Source organism: Camelina sativa, chromosome 10 (assembly GCF_000633955.1).
Source record: "Camelina sativa cultivar DH55 chromosome 10, Cs, whole genome shotgun sequence".
NCBI classification, from domain to species: domain Eukaryota; kingdom Viridiplantae; phylum Streptophyta; class Magnoliopsida; order Brassicales; family Brassicaceae; genus Camelina; species Camelina sativa.
The window spans coordinates 4,678,799-4,698,673 of NC_025694.1; the positions used below are offsets into that span (position 1 = coordinate 4,678,799).

Here is a 19,875-nt window from a genome sequence, read left to right on the forward strand (position 1 = left end):
ATGACATATTTTGGTGACCTAATCAACGAGAATGTCAAATCCGCATACTATGCTTACTTGCATACCAAGCGTCTTAACATCTACGGCGAGGATTGGTTATGGAGGATTGATTTTCTTGTCATTCTTTTTTGTTTCTCTTTATTGTTGACCCATTTATCTTTTAGAGCTTTCTTTTGTATCACAAGCCTATGTTCTGCAAGGGTAAATCTGTATGAGACTCAAAAGCTTGTTGTGTTAATTATTTATATTTTATTGATTTTTTCACGTCATTGTTGCTGCAATATTATTCAATTCCAATTCTTTGCTCCATGTCCAAGAGATGTGATTCTTGTGTAAATATCTTAATTATGTATCTCAATATGACTTAATTAATCATTAACCGGAAGTGACAAATTATATTAAAAAGAGAGAGAAAAAAAAAGAAGGAAAAACCTTATTACCGTTGTGAAAATAAAAGGAAAACACTTATCCTAAATGAAAGGTCTCTTTTCCGGAGGAAAATAGTTCTTTAACCAGACCTTCAATGTCTCCTTGGCATATGTTTTTGTTTTCTTGCAACCGAAGAAACTGATGCAAAGATCTATACCGTGATCACATGACTCGTGAGTAACTCGTGTGCAATATCCTCAGGCATATATGTTTTGGGATGCCCCTTCTCTCAGACCAATCAACTTGTGTTACAAGAATACGTAATGTTAGAGAGATGGCCATTCAATAATCAAGAACAATATGACATTGACTCTTTGTGTGAACTTGTTTTTCGTATGAAAGGTTTCTTTTCTTGCATAATTCATTAATTTTACAAACTCAACTTCAATGCATACTAATCTGATCATAATTTAGTCAATCTTTACATTTTCTTAGTGAGCATCATCAAGTCTTGACGTTTAAAGTGGAACTGATGGCAAGAATTGCTTGTTAAGTTTACTGAAACCCCAATATGTGATATCCATTATCGTGATGCGTAGATTATTATTCTTTGAAACTATAAATAGAAAAGAAGAAAAAATGCTGATCTATGATTGTGGTATTCTTTTTTGTTGAAAACATATTTTGAACCTACAGTAAAACCTCTATAAATTAATAATGTTGGAATTATGTCATTTTATTAATTTATAGTGATATTAATTATCTATAAATTAATATTTATTATTTTATAGTGTAAATTAGTAATTAGTAATTATTAATTTTTTTTTTTAACTCTGGTTTGATTATAACGAAAGAGAGATAGTTCAAGTACAAAAACATCAATGCCAACCATTGAGCAAAATAGAAAACAGAGCAAAACAATAGTAGAAACTGTGCTTATACCTCACCGTTCTTGATAGTAGAAACATTGAGGCGTACAAGAGACGAAGCTATGCCTAGGTTCTTTTTTCTAATATTGGTCTCTCATCGACCTACGGATACTTGTCTCGGCTGCTTGGGAGACAAACATTAATGACAATAAATTACAAATACTATAAACAAATTTACTTATACACATGACATACATAAATTCAAATTTATGAATAATAATATCAATTGTCGTATTTTAATAGTCTGTCAAATTATCAATTTGTAAATGATGCATATCTACATATGACATGTTATAAAAAAATTTATATCATTATAGTTTGAAAATTGTTTTATAGAAATGATTTTTAGGAGAAACATATATTATTATATCAATATATATATATATACGTAAATTTACATAATTATTAACTTATGATATTATTGGGACCATATTTTACATAGGAGATTCAAAAAAATATTATTTTAATATTTTATCGAATTTTTTTATTTTTTACACTGACTCAACTTGAAATTTATAATGTTTATTAATTTATAGATATTTTACCGTAGTTAAATTGACAAGTTCTAAACAGAATCAAGCAGATAATGTGGCTACTCTTGGTTATCATGCTAATCATCATGACACAAAAGAACTATACCCACCCAATAAAGCAACGGTTTCCCTTGAGTTGAAGTCGTTGGACAGTAGAAACGTTAGCTTGAGGGGGGAGAAGCTCCACACCAGCAGCTTCTTTGAAAGCAACCGTAAAGCAACCGTGCTGTCCCGCCTTCCCATTTTGACCAAGAATCTCGGGCCACCAATCTGATATTCCAAGAAGAGAAGTTACAAGTGATATGATACTACAAAAAAGAAAAGGATGTTGCTTCAGTTAATTTGTGTCAAATAAATAAATGATTTAAATTTGAATTACATTTTTATGAATGATACAAATAATAAAATTTAACATCAAACCAAATAACTTATGCCATCAATAATCTGATTTACATCAATTCAGTACAATTGATATAAATTTCTATTAATTTGCATCACTTATAAAATATTGATACAAAATATAATTTTATATCAGTTAAACAATAGATATAATTTATAATTTATATTAACATTACTTCAAAAATCCATACAAATTTACATCAATAAAAAGTGATGCTAATTATATGATTTGGCATCAATTGTTAAAACTTGAAACCAATATAGCTATTTACTACATTATCTTTATTTACTTGAACAAAAGGTTCTACAATAATCAGCTTCATCATCCTCTTTCTTTTGATTAATTGATCTGCCTTGTCTTGTGCGACACGTAATTTTCATGACCACACGAGTGATACCTTGGATGTTCATGACAATAAGCAACAAGACCTAATCTCAAGCTTTGATGATGATGATGATGATTCATGCCTTTCACCCTACTTCGACACAGTTGAAGATGATGTCCTATACTATGAATCTGAGCCGTTCCTGTATACTACGATGATCCATGCCTGTTTGTTACGTTGCCGCTGCGTCTCCTTCCGGCGGCTAAAATTTAAATGTCACTGTGACCAAATAAATGTTAAAATTGCCGTTGCGGCTACTTTTATGGGATTATCAGTGTATCATCAGTCCCGTCTCAAATAAATGTTAGACCCTAGATGAACTGAATTTTTTGGACCCTTGACACAAGAAATAATTTTTTTTTGTTTGTTTGGTCTTCTTTATTCAAGGGTTTTTTTTCCAAATTTTGGTATGGTCCCTAGGCTTTCGCCCCTCTCGCCGCCCCCATGAGTCGGGACTGTGTATCATGTGTCGCCATGAAAAATATAGGCGATAGTCTAAATTACCGCTGCGAGGCTGCGACTTGTTTTAACAGAAGCTGTGACTTGTTTTAACAAAAGCGGTGACTTATTGAAAGGATTTAAATTCTGGCAACCTTTATTTTTTTAGTCGCAGGTAAACTTAACGAACAGGCTCACGATTTTTCTGTCATGAGGAGGCATCTTTAGATCGTTGATGAAGCCAATACCAATTAAGATGCATCTCTTTGTTCTCTCTCTTTCTTTCCTCGATTTCATTAAAACTTGTAATTTATTTTATTTTATTATTTTTTTTTTCAAATTTAGATGTATACCAAGATGAATATAAATCTAATTTTTTTAGTAAGTATTGTCTATTAGTTATGTTTGTGTTAAACATAAAATTCCGTATAACTTTTTTTTTTGTAGATTGTAGATGAAGTTATATAACAACATCCATAATAGTATAACAGCATGAAGAGCGTCGTCTAGCTAGCTGTTAACATCCAGAATTAACCGGTTATGGCGTTATGCTGCTTTGTGGTTATGATTATATAAAGATTGAGCTAGAGATATGTAACGCAATTGCTGTTTTTTTTTTCGGGATATCAAAATATATTGATATCAAAAAAAATATGGAGACTTCTAACGAAATAAGAATGTTTTATTCTATCACTATCAATATTTTGGTAATCACATGTACTGGACAAACCCCAAAAAGGCTAATCTTACAAATTAATGGAAGACAAAAATATGGAGACATTTTTTTATTTTATCAATCATAATAGGAAATTAAGGAATTCCATGTTATTGATGTGTCGAGGTCTCATCCTCACACGTTTGAAGCTTTTGTCAATTTCGTGGAGACTTATAGGCTATGAGCTCTTCATGTGATGATCTGTAATTTTTTTCCACTATATTTGTAGGGGTTTGGGAATTGTGATGGACTGATAGTACATGTTTTTTATTATCTGAAAATATTTTGTATTTACAATGTTTATGTGTGGATGACCCCAACCAAAGTCCTTGAATATACATACTTTTACGTGCTGATGCACATCTTACGTTGTTGCTTCGATTTCTCAACATCTCTTCTTGCGCCGATACAATAGAGAGATGTGTTGTACGTAACGTAGTTCAAGATAGACTATAAGTCATCTGTACATAAGGGTAAAACAGTTTAATGCTTTCTGCTGCAAAACACCAAAACAGTCAAATAAAACAGTTTTGATTTAATAATTTTTTAGGTTTTCCATCTGGATTTAGGAGACAAAGAAAAAGGAAATAAATTAAAGTCCATCTCCTAATTACTAAAGGAAATAAAGGTCGGTTTCTATACGTCCAACCTCTATATAAAATACACACGACATATATTTCAAATCACAAAACCATTCTCTCGAGATCTTTTTCTACATCATAGCCCTTATTTACAACAACAACTAATGTCAACTAGATTGGGAGTAAGCAACTTTTTTTTCATTGTCTTCCTCGTCTTGCTTTTTGTGGGTGCTTCAGAGGCTCTCCGTCCTTGGAAAGTCCCGGTCATCATTCGTGATGGAGTCCAAATAAATTATTATCAAACTGAGGAATATGACCCAATCATGGTGGCCAAATCAACGAGATTGACACCAACTCGGCATACTATGCTTACTTGCATACCAAGCGTCTAAACATCTACGGCGAGGATTGGCTATGGAGGATTGATTTCCTTGTCATTCTTTTTTGTTTCTCTCTATTGTTGACCAATTTATCTTTTAGAGCTTTCTTTTGTATCACAAGCATATGTTCTGCTAGGGTTTCAAAATCTTAATGAAACTCAGATCTGATTGTAATGACTTCATTATATATTCTTCTGGATTATTCAAATCATTGTTACTTTAATTTTTTTTTCTTTTCAGTTTCCATTCTTCGAACTATCAACATGTCCAAGAGTTGTGATTCTTGAGTAAAACATTTATTTTGTGTATTAAATCATTAATTGTAAGTGAAAAATAATAGGTAAAATCTTTTCCTATAAAAAGAAGATCTTTTATCTTCTCTATATACTGGAAAGTCGTAGCATCAATATATTGAATCTTGACGACACCATATATACTTTTCGTCTTTCGACGCGTAACATGGAATATTAGAGATTACATAAAGAGTAGATTTTAATGATAGTGGATTTTAGTGAGATTACAAGAGTATTTTAGTAGTGGGGAAATACGAAATAGTACAGCAGCTACAGCTTCATGCACAAACAATTTATTCTAGAAACCCTTAGCTCCCAAGTTCATGGCACAACGTAACCTGCCACATGAGATCAATTCCATATATTAATAGAGATCATATGATGTTTTAAAACGCAAATTTTGTGCTTACATACAAAAAAATATTTTTAAACGCATACAATTTTTTTTTTTAAAGATCTTTATCGATATTTCTAAGTTCTTGTACAACATTTTTGCAACATATATATATATATATATATATATATTAGCTCTCTAGCGACACCTTCAGTTTTTTTACAAGATAAAAACCGTATTATTAAGAATGAAACTTTACTTACTTCCACACTTGGTACCATGAGCTAGAGGCTTCCCACAAAAGGCAGAGACGTGAACAACCTTATCCATGTCTATCATTTTGAGCACTGAAGCTGTGATACGGCCGCACGCGCAAGAGATGTCTGATCTCTTAACGACTCTGCAGCACGCTGCGGAGGGGTTTACCATTGCGCCTGGACGCTGCACGTAGACCGCGCACTCTTTCATGAGACCTTCGATGTCACCTTGGCACGTGCCATGCCCTGGAACTAGTAGTGTTCCTGAAATGACAAGCATCATTGTGAGACAAATCAAAACACGAGAACCTATGGCCATTTTTGTTTGAATCTAGTGAGTGTAGCTTTGAGTTTTTGGTTAAAGAGAAGTTGTTCAGGGTCATATATATAGTGGCTTAGAGGGTTTAACGCGTTGTGCTATGAGGTTATCTTTTTTGTGTGCTGAGAGTACTGTAGACTTAAGTGGTTGCTTTTTTCCAATTGGTTTCATGTGACAAAAGACTGAAATTTCTGTGAGATTCTGATGAGTTCCCTCGTAATTAACTACATAAAGTAGCCAATGCATGAAACTTATATCTGAGGTACATAAAGTAGCAAATGACAAAATAGTTTTTTTTTTTTTTTTTTGTTCACCGAAGACAATTTGTGACAAAAATAAAAAGAAAGAACCAAAGTGACAAATTTTTAATTGAACCAAGTGATTGATGTTTCAAATTAAAAGCCTCTGAATCAGACGGAGTCTCTTACTCTTGACTCGTGACGTCATGATAGTCATTGAACAGACGTAGTTTAGCGAAAATCCCCAATTTTAAAAAATTCTCAACGAAACGCCTAAAAGGTTTTGGTTTGTCGAACCAAAGATCAAACCTTTTCGTGAAATTTTCCCTCTTTTGCCGGCGACGAATACAGCCAATCATCAAAGGAATTTTATGATCTTGTGATAGATTTCAAACTCTTTAGAGTGGGGTAGTGATGGATGACGAGAGACGGGCCGTACTGTGTCCTGAGAATCAAGGTTTAGCGGCTTATGTGTTGCAGAAGAAGCAAGAACACGCTGATAAGCCCAAAGGCTTGTCTGAAAATCTGGAGAGGACGTTTGTTAAGGCGTTTAGAAATGTCTGCGACGCCAAGGATCCCATTACCACACTCAAAGACTTGTCGCAGATCAAGTATGTTTCTTGCTTTCTCTTCTCTTCACTTCTCTCATATCGAATTTGGGTTAATGGGTCATTCGTTTCTTGTTTGAAATGCCTTTTGTGTTCAATTTCTTATGGAAAGATGTGACCTTTTTGTGTTTTCTAGTTCGAAATTCTCGGATTTTTGGATCCTTTTGATTTAGGCTTTAGCTAAGGGTTCATGTTTGTTTTTATCTGAAATTGTATTCATGTAGATAGATAAAATCAGAGAATTCTCTTTGTTTATCCAGAACCTGATAGTGAGTGGTTTTAGTTGTTGGGTGGCTTTGCTTCTATCCAACCAAGTATCTTGTTTCGTGATTTTTGCTGAATTTGTTGCATAGGGGTTTTGGCAAGTGGATGGTTAAGCTCATGAAAGGATATTTTGATGCTGTTGCTGAAGGTTCTGAGCAAGAAGATTTACCTGATAATCGTGCTGGTAATGGTGTTTCCCTGTTGGCTGTATCTATATCATATTGTCCACATGTGTTATCAATGTAATATCTTTATGTATGGTGATTTTTAATCTGTCCAGGGAAAAAGGCCAATGGAAAGAAACGTTACATTCCGCAAAGAAATTCTGTGGCGTATGCATTACTAATAACCTTGCACAGGTTGGTTACATGGTTGTAATACTCACAATATACTCTTTTAGTTCCTCTCTGTAAACCCTTTTTTCAGGACCGTTATGTTTTTCTTTTACCAGAAGGACTACAAATGGGAAAGAATTCATGCGTAAACAAGAGCTTATTGATGCTACTGATGCGAGTGGGCTCTCACATGCTCCTGTTGGGTATGAATGAATCATGTTCCCAATCTCTAATCTGTTGGTTTTGTACCTAACTTCTGCTCTTATTCTTCCATTCTTGTCACTAGGCCAGAGAGAGGTAAAGGAAAAGCAGGACTTGGAAACTCTAAGAGGGAGTGGTATAGTGGATGGAGCTGTATGGCCACACTTATACAGAAGGGATTAGTGGTCAAATCTAGCAACCCAGCCAAGTAAAAAACTCATATCTGAAACTCTTCCCTATGATTTAGGTGCCCTTGACTTGTATTTTTGTATAGAAGTAGACCTTATCTTGAGACTATTGTTTCTTTTCTTAGGTACATGCTGACAGTTGAAGGTCGGGAAGTTGCAAACGAATGTATCGTGCGATCTGGATTACCTAATTCAGTTGACATCTTATCTGATGATGAAATGGATCCTGCACCGCAAGCAAAGAAAACGCCGAATCAAAATCCCACCTGTTCTTTTACGTTGAGAGAAGAACGGCCATATGCTGATCCCAGATCTAGGGCACAATCAGCCATTCCAAGCGATATTCTTGAAAAGGTCATCATCATCATAATGTTATTTCGACCTTTAAATTCTTCTTATATAGTGTTGATTGGTTGTGAGGTGACATGTTTTGCTTCATTTTCTTAGTTTTATGTTTTAATTTTTTGGTTTTCGTCAACAGTTTACACCGTTTGGTTATTCTAAGGAACAAGTCGTTGCTGCATTCAGAGAGGTTTCAGATGGATCTGGGGACAAAGATCCATCAACTCTCTGGCTCTCAGTAATGTGCCATCTTCGTCAAGCAGAGGTTTATAATTCCTGTCCGGACTCTCGAAATAGAAGAAAAGATTCAGGAGAACCTTCTAGAGCACAAACTCGTACGGTCTTTATCGTAGTGCTTAGTGCTGTGTTTGTGAAAAGTTTATGTTTCATCTTATGAAGTCTTACCTACAAATACAGGTCAAGTTGATCTTGAGGGATCACTTGCTAAGAAGTTCCGTTCTTGCAATGATGGATCCACCTTAAATCCATGTTCATCCGTTTCAAGTCATGCTGTGAAAGCCTGCTCATCTTCTGTATGTAACCATTTGAGTTCAATAATCAGTAGATTGTTAGCTATGTTTTTTAATGATCAGCAGCAACTGGATTGCTAATCAGCTTTAATTGTTCTGTATTGTGTCCTGGTTACAAAGTTGGTATCAGATAGAACCAAAGGAATAACAAATTTTCCACGCCTCCCTCCTCTTAGATTTGGAGAAACGTTTGAGGGAGCATATGATGTGATCTTGATACTGGATGATCGAGAAAAGTTCGCCACTAAGGGGTTTGTGGAACATTTAATCTTGCTCTACTCTTATCTTTTAGTTGTGGTTTGGTTTCTTATGGTTTGGTTATGAGAGTGTGACAATAGTCTATATACGTTTCTTATGGTTTCACAGATCACGGTCCAGGAATATAGTTGATAACATATGCTCTGAATTCAATATCAAGATTGAGGTTTGCATTTGATTCTTTGGATAGATGTCAACAGATTCGATGAATAGATGTCAACAGATTCGAGATTACACAAATTAACTGGAAAAGTGGTGTAGGTTAGACGATTACCAGTCGGGGATTGTATCTGGATTGCTCGGCATAAGTACCTTGAGGATGAGTATGTTCTGGATTTTATTGCCGAGAGGAAGAATGTTGATGATATGCGCTCATCGATTAGAGATAATCGCTACAGGGACCAAAAACTTAGACTTCAGGTGTGTGTATTCTCAACTCCTTAGTTTCTGACTTGCTCTATCTTTGGTTGATGGTTGTTTCTCATTTTCTTCTTTTATTGACATTCTAAATAGAGATCAGGATTCAAGAAGCTGATATACATTCTTGAAGGAGATCCAAACCATTCTGATGCAGCAGAAAGCATTAAAACGGCGTAAGAAATTTATTTGATGTTTCAGAAAATATAAATTGGTTGTGCATTTTTGTTTTGATCTTGAACCAAACTTATCTTCATCTATGTATGCTTCTAGTTGTTTCACGACAGAGATTCTGGAGGGATTCGATGTTGTGAGGACACAAGGGCTGGGTGAGACGCTAAGAAAATACGGTTACCTCACTAAATCAATATATCAGTACTACATGTTACGGGTGAATGATAATGACAAGAGCAAAGTGGCGGCCTCGTGTCCTTCTTTTGATTGTTTTGTCAAAAGGTGTCAAGACCTTGATAAAATGACAATCAGCGATGTATTTGCCATTCAGCTTATGCAGGTACTGAGTGAGTCTGGCTATGCATTTTTCGGTTCTTATATGTGAATGGTTCTGCGAATCCATTTCTATTGATAAGTATTTGGTGCAGATCCCGCAGGTAACTGAGGAAATTGCCATGGCTGTTCTTGATATGTACCCAACACTTATATCTCTTGCTTCTGCCTATTCTCATCTAGTAAGACCTTTTTGCCGTTGCTTGAGATCGCGAAATCTTGTTCTTCTTTAAGGAACTGATGACTTGAACTAAAACAATCTTTGCATTGTTTTGAAGGAAGGGGATGTCTCTGAGCAAGAAGAGATGTTGAGAAATCGAAGCAACAATGTAATATGTGCATCAGCTAGTAAGAATGTATTCAAGTTAGTTTGGGGTGAATGACTTCTACTCTAGTGTTTAGAGAGAGAAATATCTGAAACTTATCGAGGGCCTTGTAAGCGATGTGTTCTTTTAGATTTTGGACAGTGGTGTGCTTGTAACCGAAACGTACCCAAAACTTTTATCTCTTTCTTTCTGCCTATTCTCATCTAGTAAGACTTATTGTCTTTGCCTAACTTCTCAAATCTTGTACTTCTTTAAGAAACTGATGACTTCTACTGTAAAGTGAACTAGAACAATCTCTGCCTCTGCGCAAGAAGAGATGTTGAGAGATCAAAGCAACAATGCAAAATGTACATCAGAGCTAGTTCGAGAGATCTTAAACTTATCAAGTGCCTATATAGAAGGCAGTTCTTTTAGATAAGCGATGTGTTCTTTTAGATTTTGGACTTTATACATACATAATACATTAATTGAGTTCCAAACATATAATCATTCTCTGACATCGATAGGATGCTTTATGATTCTCGGGCAAACTACGAGGTTTAAGGATGGTATAGACCAAAACTGTGTGCGTTTGAAACAACCTTATAAGGTGTAGATGTTTTTTGGAATTACTCGGACCAGAATCGGGAGCCAAAGCTGATCATTGAATCTTAATTACTCTGCTCATTTATTTATTTTAAGGTTTCTAATGGTGTGGTTATGAAACTGGTTTCGCCCTCCCTTGGGCTCATCAGATGATCGGTTCGAGATCATGACCAGTTTTTTTTTTTAGGGATGGCCTAGTCCCTGTTTTATTTTATACAGATGAATACAGGTTTGTTACAAATATACAGATTATCCAAGGATGGTCTAGTATTGACGCATCCTCCTCCTGAGAGAGGCTTGGACGTTACGGATCATCTCCGGATATGGGAAGGGCTCATAAGGCTCCAAGAGATTGACATATGCTTCAATCATGTGAGGAAGGGCTTTGAATCGATTTCTTCCCCAAAGTATTTGTGAATTAATCTTCTCCAAATTGAAGAAGGGCTTTGAATCACGGATCTGGGATCCAGGGAAGAGCGGTTTTAAGGAATATCTGACCATAAGAGATCGATTATGGCGGAATTTCAGTAACTCTATTACCGATGGAGAAGACACCTTACTATGTACAATTGTCCGGGCCATAATGTTATGGTGCGTTCACGGTTCTTATCTGGGATGGGACTACACAAGGGGCAAGCCAAATTTTCTGAAAAGTACACCGATACGGACTAATTGGTGTCGGATTGTCGGGATTTCAAAACTTTTCTCAGTAGCAACGGGTTTTTTCTATGTGATGTGGAGTTTCAAACAAAGCATGCCAATAAGGCATACATATCACGTTCAAGTAAGATGGCTTAAGAAGAAGGAAAATATCATTTCTAGTAACATGATAGCGAGTAAGGCTTATCGGAAGAAAACATCGTCAAATTCACTTCTTCATCATTGTTATCTTCAATATATGGCACATATTTCTGCTTATGTAATAAATTGTTTTTTGAAGTTTTGTATTGGCTTTGTACTTGTTGTAATACCCAATTGATTAATAAAGGATATTGGAAGGAAAAAAAAAAAAAAAAAGATAAGCTGCCATGTACAGAGCTTACTTGTCACAATTTGTCACTTTGGTGTAAATCTCGTTGGCCTTATTCCATTTAGTAACTGATAGACCGACTTTCATTTATTTCCCTTTCTTTTTTTTGTCTCGTTGTTAGGTATGTTATAGCACTTTTTATGTGGAGGCGTGTTAACCATCTGGTTTGTTTGTTACATTTACATTTATAAGAAAAACGTAAATTCCTAATCAAAACATGTTTAACAATCAATGATTTGCAGCAGTAAAACAATGTATTGATGTCAACTAAAGACGTTTTTGTATAGTCAGTTCAGGACTTTCCCGTTAGAGAAAGAGAAAGAAGTTAGAGATTGGAAGAAGTGAAGGTCAATTTTTGGTTACAAATTTGTTTTCCTTGCTTTCAAAAATTAATACTAATATAAATAACGTATTTGGAAAATTGAATTATTTTCACATTTTAAATTGTTGGACTATTAAAAGTATGTAAATAATAGAAAACTCTTGCAAAACATTATTGAAAAGTTTATTTTTAAATTAACATGATAATCTAATATAAGATTATCTAATTGTTTTTTCTTATTGTTATATAGTAGTTTAATCAATAATACGATGAAGGCAAGTAAGAACATTACTCAAATTCTGATATCTTAAATACTATGTTAGCATAGCTATGAGTTATTTTTGCAAAAACATTTTAAAACCTATTAAAATTTATCTAAGATCATTAAACTCATTCAAAATTATCCATAGTTATCTGAAATATCTAAACATAAATTATATTCAATAAATTAGAAAATGTACCAAATATGTTGCCTGGTATTGAATAAATGATAGCTCTAGAATTGGTGGATATATATACATCAAAGTACCGTAAAAAACCTTGTACCTTGTATTATGAATTATAATATGATTAAAAGTCTAAAACGTATCCTTTCATACATGTATGTATCTACTTTTATGTCTAGATCGTCCTTTAATTTGTTTTATATTTGAGTATTAAATTCATGGGAAAAATTAGAATTATATATCCGAAATATTGAGAGGGAGAACAAAATTTGTTTACTTTTGAGTTAATTTAGAAGGATATGAATTTATTATTGGAGTTTGGGTTTGGTTTAAAATCATCATATGCAATTTCTACAAGGTAGGTAAATTAGGCTTTTTTGGTAAGCTTTTGATCCTGAACTAAATTTTGTGATTTTCTATTCTCCGTCTTTTTTTTTGTTCATTAAACTTTAATATTGATGTATGCGAACATCATTGCTGAACATCATAAATTGGTTTCAAGTTTATAACTTGAACACTATATTCTTTTCATTACTTTTTTTTTTGTTTTTTTGACTTTTTTAAAAAAAAATAAGAGAACATGAATTCTTTACAAACTTGAAATCACAAATCAAATGAGCTAACGAAAGGAAAGATAGTGGAGTGGATTTTCACAATTTCCTTCACGACAGACCAATATTCAGTTATTTTAGTACTAAATTTTTTGAAATAATTGTTTTAACACAAGTTTATTCAAATGTGATTGGTTATTTTCTCTTGCCATACAACTAAAATATTAAATATGGCTCTTGGGGTTTGTTTGAGAATCTCAGATTACCAAACGGATCATTAAAGACTAAAGAGTATAGTAGTTTTCTCAATTTACATATATTTTAAACATAACCTGTCAACAGTGAGCCTAACTAAGCTTCAATTACAAGTTCTAGTGGTTCTTTATTAATCATTCATTTTGAAACTACTATATAACAGCAAATTAGATACCCTTTATTAAAGTAACGAGGAAACAAAAATTGGAGAATGGAGTGAGACTGAGAGGATCAAACAAGAACACCATTTCACACTTGTCATTTTACTGTACATTGGTTTAATTTTTTTTCCAATAATCGAAAATTTAATTAAACAATTAAATTCTATAAAATTATGATTTTATTGATATGATTCTCCCATGAGTTTCTAATTCATGGAGGTCCTCAAAAAGAATAAGGTTCTTGCTCATTAGTACACAACATAAAAAACCATCAAAGCACATTTGTTTACATATATTTTGCAGCTAATCTTGCAGCAATCAATGGGTTTTAGATCGGTGCAACACTCTTCTGCGTTTTGCTCCCCAAGACACAGCCAAACGGTTTGGTTCTTTCCTCTTTGTCCCAAGATTACCTTGACAGTTATCAGACCCACAATTACACTTTACTTCAGGCCCAAACTGCACAAATCTGCCATTAAACAAAGAGAACCAAATATATCAGTATCTCAGATTACTTTAGCTAATTAATTACCACAGAAAAGTGAAGAAGAAAGAAACGGTCCAGAAGTTTACCTGTAGTCATATGTAAGTGGCTCTCCTGCTTTTATTTGACGAGCTGCAAAGACACCTATACGGGTCTCACCTTCAACTTGCCTGTTTAAAATATCCACACATTTTACAAGAATTAAACTTAACTCACTCTCTATTTCTCAGCATAATTGAAATATTTATATTCTTTACCACTTCTCCAATACACAATTTGGGTCGCAGCTGTGATTCAAAAACCGAGAGGTGTTCCCTTTGAAGGTGGCATCAATCGTGAAGTCTTTGTGAATCTCACACATGTAAAACTCATTAATGCCTTTGTTCTTCATATCCCAAAGCCTTTGCTCACATTGAGCATCACTGATCACTGTAGATAGAGTGAGATTATTCACTAGATACTCTGTCCCTTTCCACCACAACAATAAGGCTCAAATACACAATCAAGATAGTTTACCTTCACCAATGTATTCGATAATAAATTCTTCTTTATTGATTGGTTCTGCTGCCTCTACTCCCCAACCGCAATGTTCAGTCTGCAAAAACAATGACATGACATGTCAAGATAAAAAAAAATGTGTAATGCATGAGTCATAAAATAGAGAGACTAAGGCTTTTTACCTTCACAATTTTCATCTTTTTCTCTTTGCGGAATGGTCTGTTTCCACAAGTTTCAGGGCATCCGCATCCTTTAGAACAGCTTATACATTGAACCCTACGACAATTTTTCCAAAAGCGGAACTATTCAAACGACATTTCCTTTTCTGGTTAACAGATAAGATTTGTTAGTTAGTCAACAAGCATACCTGCAAACACAGCTTCTACAGCAAGTAGGGCCACAATTTGTGCACCCAACACCATCGTTAGCATCATCACGCTTCTTTTTGACGAAGTAAATATCTTAAATCAGTCAAGGAAAGACACACACTAGTGTAAAGCAAAATGAGAATCATGTGATCATATGGCAGTAACATTGAATCAAAAGAAACTTGTGTGGAAACTATAAAAGGATACTGCGTCTAATATGCACATAAGGAGGTGGATCATCTTTCACAACAGAATCTTTCCATGTAAAGTCAATCTTAAACTCCTCTTCAACATATGGCAAAGGCAACTGGGAAAAGACCTGTTGAATATCAAAGTAGATAAGCATAACTTGAAACAGTGTAAGAAAAAACAAATCTCCACCTTTCCTAATTATAGTCACAAGAAACACTGACCTCCATCTCACTCTGCGCAACTGCATGCTGCTAAACCAACAGATAACTTCTCAGCCACGTGACTGAGTCTATATGAGGATACAGATTGAAAGAGTCTTCTGGTAGGATCTACTAAATGAGGGAAACTGTAAAAAAACTGACCTTTGTGTCTTGCCGCCAATCAGTTGGATGCCTCCAACAAACTGCTTTTCCTGGCTGATCTTTGAGGTGAAGTATTTCTTTTGGCCATGGAGAATGTTTATCATGAGCGGCCATTGGACACTTGATACACCGCCACAGTGCTCTTCCCTTGCAGAGAAAGCACTCCTGCAAACTCCATTCTATCAGATGAAACTGAGAGATACCGCACAATCAAACTAATCCATTTCAATTCCCTACCTAATCACTGTTACATATCCTTATCTTTTTCTCTGAGTATTACTACCAACATAACAGCCAGGGAACTAACAAAGAGGTTGAGATAGGTGAACATCTATATGATATGCTTAGTTGAATACAAAACAAGCCAACAAAAATGAAAGAATATTTCTCAAATACAAAACAATGAATGAGGATCTTACATGTTGAGGGCACTTAAATTTGCCTGATTTAGAGACACTGAGGCTTTCTTTCGCACAGAGCAAGTGATAAGCGCCTTGACAGCCACGAACAGAACACAATACTTCTTCTCCCGGATACACCGGCTTATGGCAAACAAGACAATCAACCTGACACCACATCCCATCCCATATAAGTCATTATGTCAATAAATCTAACAACTTCACAAATCACTAATTGACTTCAAGATTCCATCAACAATAACCCTACAATCTGATAGTTAAACAATATCTAAATGAATCTGAGAAAGCATATGAAATCTTACACGGTGTTAACCAAAGTCAAAAAGGGTAAACGCATAATCACAGATCCAATACTAATCTATTACTTCACACAAACTTCATAACTAAATAAACAGAAACACAAAAAAAAATATACCATTTTCTTGGCTCCAACAAGAAAAGGGAGGAAACATCTCGTCTCAGAAACTCCAGAAGCAACTCTTCTCTTGACCCAATCCTTCACATGATCATTCAAAATCAAACCTTTCTTGCCTCGTTCAGATGGATTCTGTTTCCGGATAAGAGCAGTGACTCCATTGGAAATTTTGACGTCACTGACCTCTTCCTCCGGCAATTGTTCCCCATTGCTGTCTCCGGCTATGTTTTCCGGTGAATCGATGGATTTGGCTAATTCTGGCCCTGAAGCCGCCGGGAGAAAAGCAGGGCAACAAGTGAGAGCCACGGACGCAGACAAAGACATGTTTCCGAGATCTAACATCTAACAACTCGCAAGTACAAGAACGAAAGTATATGAAGAAGACAGTTACCTTTTGTCTTTGTGGGTAGGCGAAAAGCGAAAAGATATGAAAAACCATATATGGAGGGAATTAAAGGCGGGAGATTTTTGTCCTTAAAATATTTATACAAAAATAGGTCTTGTATTTTCATACATTTTCGCAATCGCCCCCAAACTTTTGTTTTTTTCTTTGGTTGTTAAATTTCTCAACCCCTTACCTACCAGTAACAGTGCTACACGCAATAATCAATGTTGGTAAATCCGAACTGAAACAAATCGCTACAAATTTAATTAAACTTATGATTTGGAAGTTTATCTGATTTGATAAGTGTTCGGTTTGTTAGTTATAATAATACACAATATATTTGGAGTTCGTTTTTTTTTCGATGTGTTTACATTTCAGTTTAGTTTCGTTTATGTCAACTTAAATCAAATTATATTACACCATTAATGGGCAGTTTCCATTTGCTTACTATATACTCAAACAAAACATGGCGTAAACTGTTTTGTTAAACTCTAGATTTAGCAACAGAAAATCTAGTAACGTATTGATATTTGTGTCTGGGTTTCCACAGTTTACCACGCAATACTCACCTTTGTTTATACACTTTACAAAGATAATATGACTAACGAGTAACCGTTAAACTAATCTAAAGAATTACGCATCCAAGTTTAGTTGGTTCTTAATCCTCTTAGCAAGATATTATGGCGTCTAAGAATCGATTTAGATGAAAAATGGACCAACAAAGCAAACTAGAAAAGATATGTTCACTTTAGCACAATTTAATATTCTCTCTGTCTCATAAAGATTGATGTTTAGAAATTTTTACACATTTTAAGAAAACAATGATTACTGAGTTTAAATATATTTTTTTCTTTGACTAAAGAGATATTATTTGATTTTAAACTAATAACAATTCAAAATTTTGAATATTTTCAATGATTACTTCTTAAAGTTTACAAAACATCAATTTTTGTGGGACAAAAAATATTCCAAAACATAAATTTTTATGAGAAATATATAATATTATAATACATTATACACAAAAATAAACTATAACGAAAAAGCAACGTACACACAAATGATCTGATATGCAAATCTTTCGAAAAACACGCTTTTAAATAAATAAAAAAGTTTCTTGGTTATATTGAAATATTCTATTTTTTTGGGGTAAAATATTGTAAAATATTCTTTTTATTTTTTTTGGACAAAAATATTGAAGATATTCTTCTATTTATATTACAAAACTGGATTTGGAATGGTTTCAAACGGAGTCAAGGTTATCTTGATATTAAAATCAACATACATTATGTATTCAATTCGAGAACTCGAATAAATATCCAGATTGCAAAACAAAATCACTGAATCATAATTCATAAGGTTACCACTTTTTATTTGTACAGAAGCGAATATGAATAATTAAATATCTTTGCACGTTGATATTTGCTTATATTTTGATAAAATTCAAAATTTCTTTTGCTGGTTTCATACTTTTTAATCTTTTTACTAATCAAATTTGTCATCCTCGTTTAGTCCGATCCGTTGGTTCCTCACCGTTTCATTGTGGTTAAATTAAAGACGCATGTTATAAACCATTTAAAACAGTTGTCTACTTACATTTGATGATGATAACTATGTGTATCAATGTAGTAACATGACAACATCGAATTCTGGGCCAACTATATTTTTTTTTGGTAAGCGAACCATTCATCCAGTTTAAACTTTTTTATATCAAAAATGTTTTGACGCGTTTTGAGACTAAAATAATGACATATTCATATGTTCATACAACTAAATATATTGATAATGTACGTGGTGTCTTGTCTTATGGATGAATCAAATCTCTCCTTGGAGAATCTTACGCCATATAACCAATTAAGAGTTACCTGCTCTTTCAATTTATCTCTTTGTGGCCCATCGTTAATTTGTTTTAGTTCTACACGCCCCCATGTATAATCGATCATTTAGGAAACGTATAAACGAAAGAAACATCAGTTTAATTATTTGATAATGGTTAATATAATCGATCATACTAGACCATTAATTAGACCATGATACATTGTTTAGTAGTTTAACTTTATGCTAGCAATGGTTGTTGTGAATAACTTACATGGCCGTTTGCGTTACAATATATATAAAACTTGGTTATATTATTCATCTCCGTTTAAAATGTTATCAAAGAGAAATGATTAATGAATACTTCAGTGTATTGGTCCGAACGTGAACTCGAAAGCCTAATATAAACTTCGGAAACGACGATTAGGTTTTAGTAGTATGTGATTAGAAAATTAATCACATGTTTGGTTTCGAGAAACGTGTAAATAAATACTAATCACATTTTATAACTTAAGAAAAAAGAGACCACAAAATCTGCATTTCTCACCTTCCAACTGGTAACTTATAATAGTACTAGTATATTATTTCAAACTGACACGGCGGGTAAAAAATAAATCAGCTGTATCCTCCCTCACAGTAAAGCGAAACAAACAAACCAATGATAAAACAGCACGTGTCGACAAGGACCGGTCAAAGACGCCACGTAGATTTTTTGCTCGTTTTTTAAAATTCAAAGAGCTTTCTTCTCCGTATAAGAAGTAGGCGACGGACGAACATCGCCAAAAAAAAAACAGAATCAGATTCTGAAATTTTTGAATCAAGAGAGAGAGAGAGAGAGAAATCTACGGTGGTTGTTTCGCCGGGAGCTCAATTTCGCCGGTGTATAATTCTCGATTTCTCCTCCTATATTAATTCCCCGACGAGGTGCGAGAGGGAGGGAGGGGAAATCAATCAATCAATCATGCAGAAACGGAGAGCGGTGAGAGAATCTCCGAAGGTAACGGTGAGGAATGGGAAAAGTTTGGATTCCGGTGACGAAAAGAGAAGATCTGAGAGAAAGAAGAGATTGATGAAGTTCGAGGAGTTACCTAGGTATTTGAAAGACAACGAGTTCATTCACAATCATTATCGTTGCGAGTGGTCTATCAAAGAAACTTTCCTCAGCGCCTTCTCATGGCACAATGAGACTCTCAACATCTGGACGTATGTTTTCTTCTCTGTTTTTCGATTGAAATTTCAAATTTTAATTATTTTTTCTAATCGGGGTTTTGAAAATTTGGCAGGCATTTGTGTGGGTTTGTGATATTTGCTTGGATGATGGTTGTGAGTTCAATGGAGACGACGGAGGTTGGCCTCACCGGCTTCGTTAGCGTTCTCTCCGGGTAAGTAATCTCCAGGTCAAATTCGTCATTTTTTTTTTTTTTTTTTTTTTTTTTTTTTTG

At 34.3% G+C, this 19,875-nt stretch overlaps 4 protein-coding genes across 6 annotated transcripts in view; 2 read left to right on the forward strand and 2 right to left on the reverse strand.

Moving 5' to 3' along the window:
- LOC104717101 lies at positions 5,116-6,015 on the reverse strand. The gene is made up of 2 exons (XM_010434625.2): positions 5,621-6,015; positions 5,116-5,361 (listed from the first exon to the last, which is right to left on the reverse strand). Exons 1-2 carry the CDS (start codon positions 5,931-5,933, stop codon positions 5,345-5,347), a joined length of 330 nt encoding a protein of 109 aa, XP_010432927.1. The 5' UTR covers positions 5,934-6,015; the 3' UTR covers positions 5,116-5,344.
- LOC104717102 (crossover junction endonuclease MUS81-like) lies at positions 6,394-10,378 on the forward strand. The gene is made up of 15 exons (XM_010434626.2): positions 6,394-6,783; positions 7,134-7,228; positions 7,325-7,403; positions 7,496-7,582; positions 7,666-7,788; positions 7,894-8,122; positions 8,250-8,445; positions 8,528-8,643; positions 8,761-8,891; positions 9,007-9,064; positions 9,160-9,318; positions 9,412-9,491; positions 9,589-9,829; positions 9,918-10,004; positions 10,101-10,378. Exons 1-15 carry the CDS (start codon positions 6,587-6,589, stop codon positions 10,203-10,205), a joined length of 1,983 nt encoding a protein of 660 aa, XP_010432928.1. The 5' UTR covers positions 6,394-6,586; the 3' UTR covers positions 10,206-10,378.
- Positions 13,719-16,628, reverse strand: LOC104717104 (histone-lysine N-methyltransferase ASHR3). Of its 3 annotated transcripts, none has more exons than XM_010434628.2 (11): positions 16,237-16,628; positions 15,822-15,968; positions 15,403-15,567; positions 15,262-15,288; positions 15,056-15,167; positions 14,848-14,941; positions 14,663-14,756; positions 14,499-14,577; positions 14,240-14,411; positions 14,072-14,152; positions 13,719-13,967 (listed from the first exon to the last, which is right to left on the reverse strand). In XM_010434628.2, the coding sequence occupies exons 1-11, from the start codon at positions 16,576-16,578 to the stop codon at positions 13,817-13,819; spliced, it is 1,464 nt and encodes a 487-aa protein (XP_010432930.1). In that variant the 5' UTR covers positions 16,579-16,628; the 3' UTR covers positions 13,719-13,816. The 3 variants fall into 3 exon arrangements, with proteins under 3 accessions (XP_010432930.1, XP_010432929.1, XP_010432931.1); XM_010434627.2 differs by having other exon boundaries at positions 15,262-15,291; XM_010434629.2 differs by lacking the exon at positions 15,822-15,968 and having other exon boundaries at positions 15,262-15,291.
- Positions 19,198-19,875, forward strand: part of LOC104717107 (heptahelical transmembrane protein 2) — a 2,624-nt gene continuing 1,946 nt past the window's right edge. The window contains exons 1-2 of the mRNA XM_010434634.2: positions 19,198-19,636; positions 19,717-19,815. Of these exons, the coding sequence (XP_010432936.1) occupies positions 19,395-19,636; positions 19,717-19,815 (341 nt within the window). The 5' untranslated portion in view covers positions 19,198-19,394. The remainder of the gene's footprint in view (positions 19,637-19,716; positions 19,816-19,875) is intronic.

Coding starts and splice junctions, on each gene's coding strand:
- LOC104717101 (XM_010434625.2), bottom strand. CDS start 5,933: ATGGCCATAGGTTCTCGTGTTTTGATTTGTCTCACAATGATGCTTGTC.
- LOC104717102 (XM_010434626.2), top strand. CDS start 6,587: ATGGATGACGAGAGACGGGCCGTACTGTGTCCTGAGAATCAAGGTTTA. Junction 9,319..9,411: donor ACCAAAAACTTAGACTTCAG/GTGTGTGTATTC, acceptor CATTCTAAATAG/AGATCAGGATTCAAGAAGCT. Junction 9,830..9,917: donor TTGCCATTCAGCTTATGCAG/GTACTGAGTGAG, acceptor TATTTGGTGCAG/ATCCCGCAGGTAACTGAGGA.
- LOC104717104 (XM_010434627.2), bottom strand. CDS start 16,578: ATGTTAGATCTCGGAAACATGTCTTTGTCTGCGTCCGTGGCTCTCACT. Junction 15,168..15,261: donor TTGCGCAGAGTGAGATGGAG/GTCAGTGTTTCT, acceptor GATATTCAACAG/GTCTTTTCCCAGTTGCCTTT. Junction 14,578..14,662: donor AAAAGATGAAAATTGTGAAG/GTAAAAAGCCTT, acceptor TTGTTTTTGCAG/ACTGAACATTGCGGTTGGGG.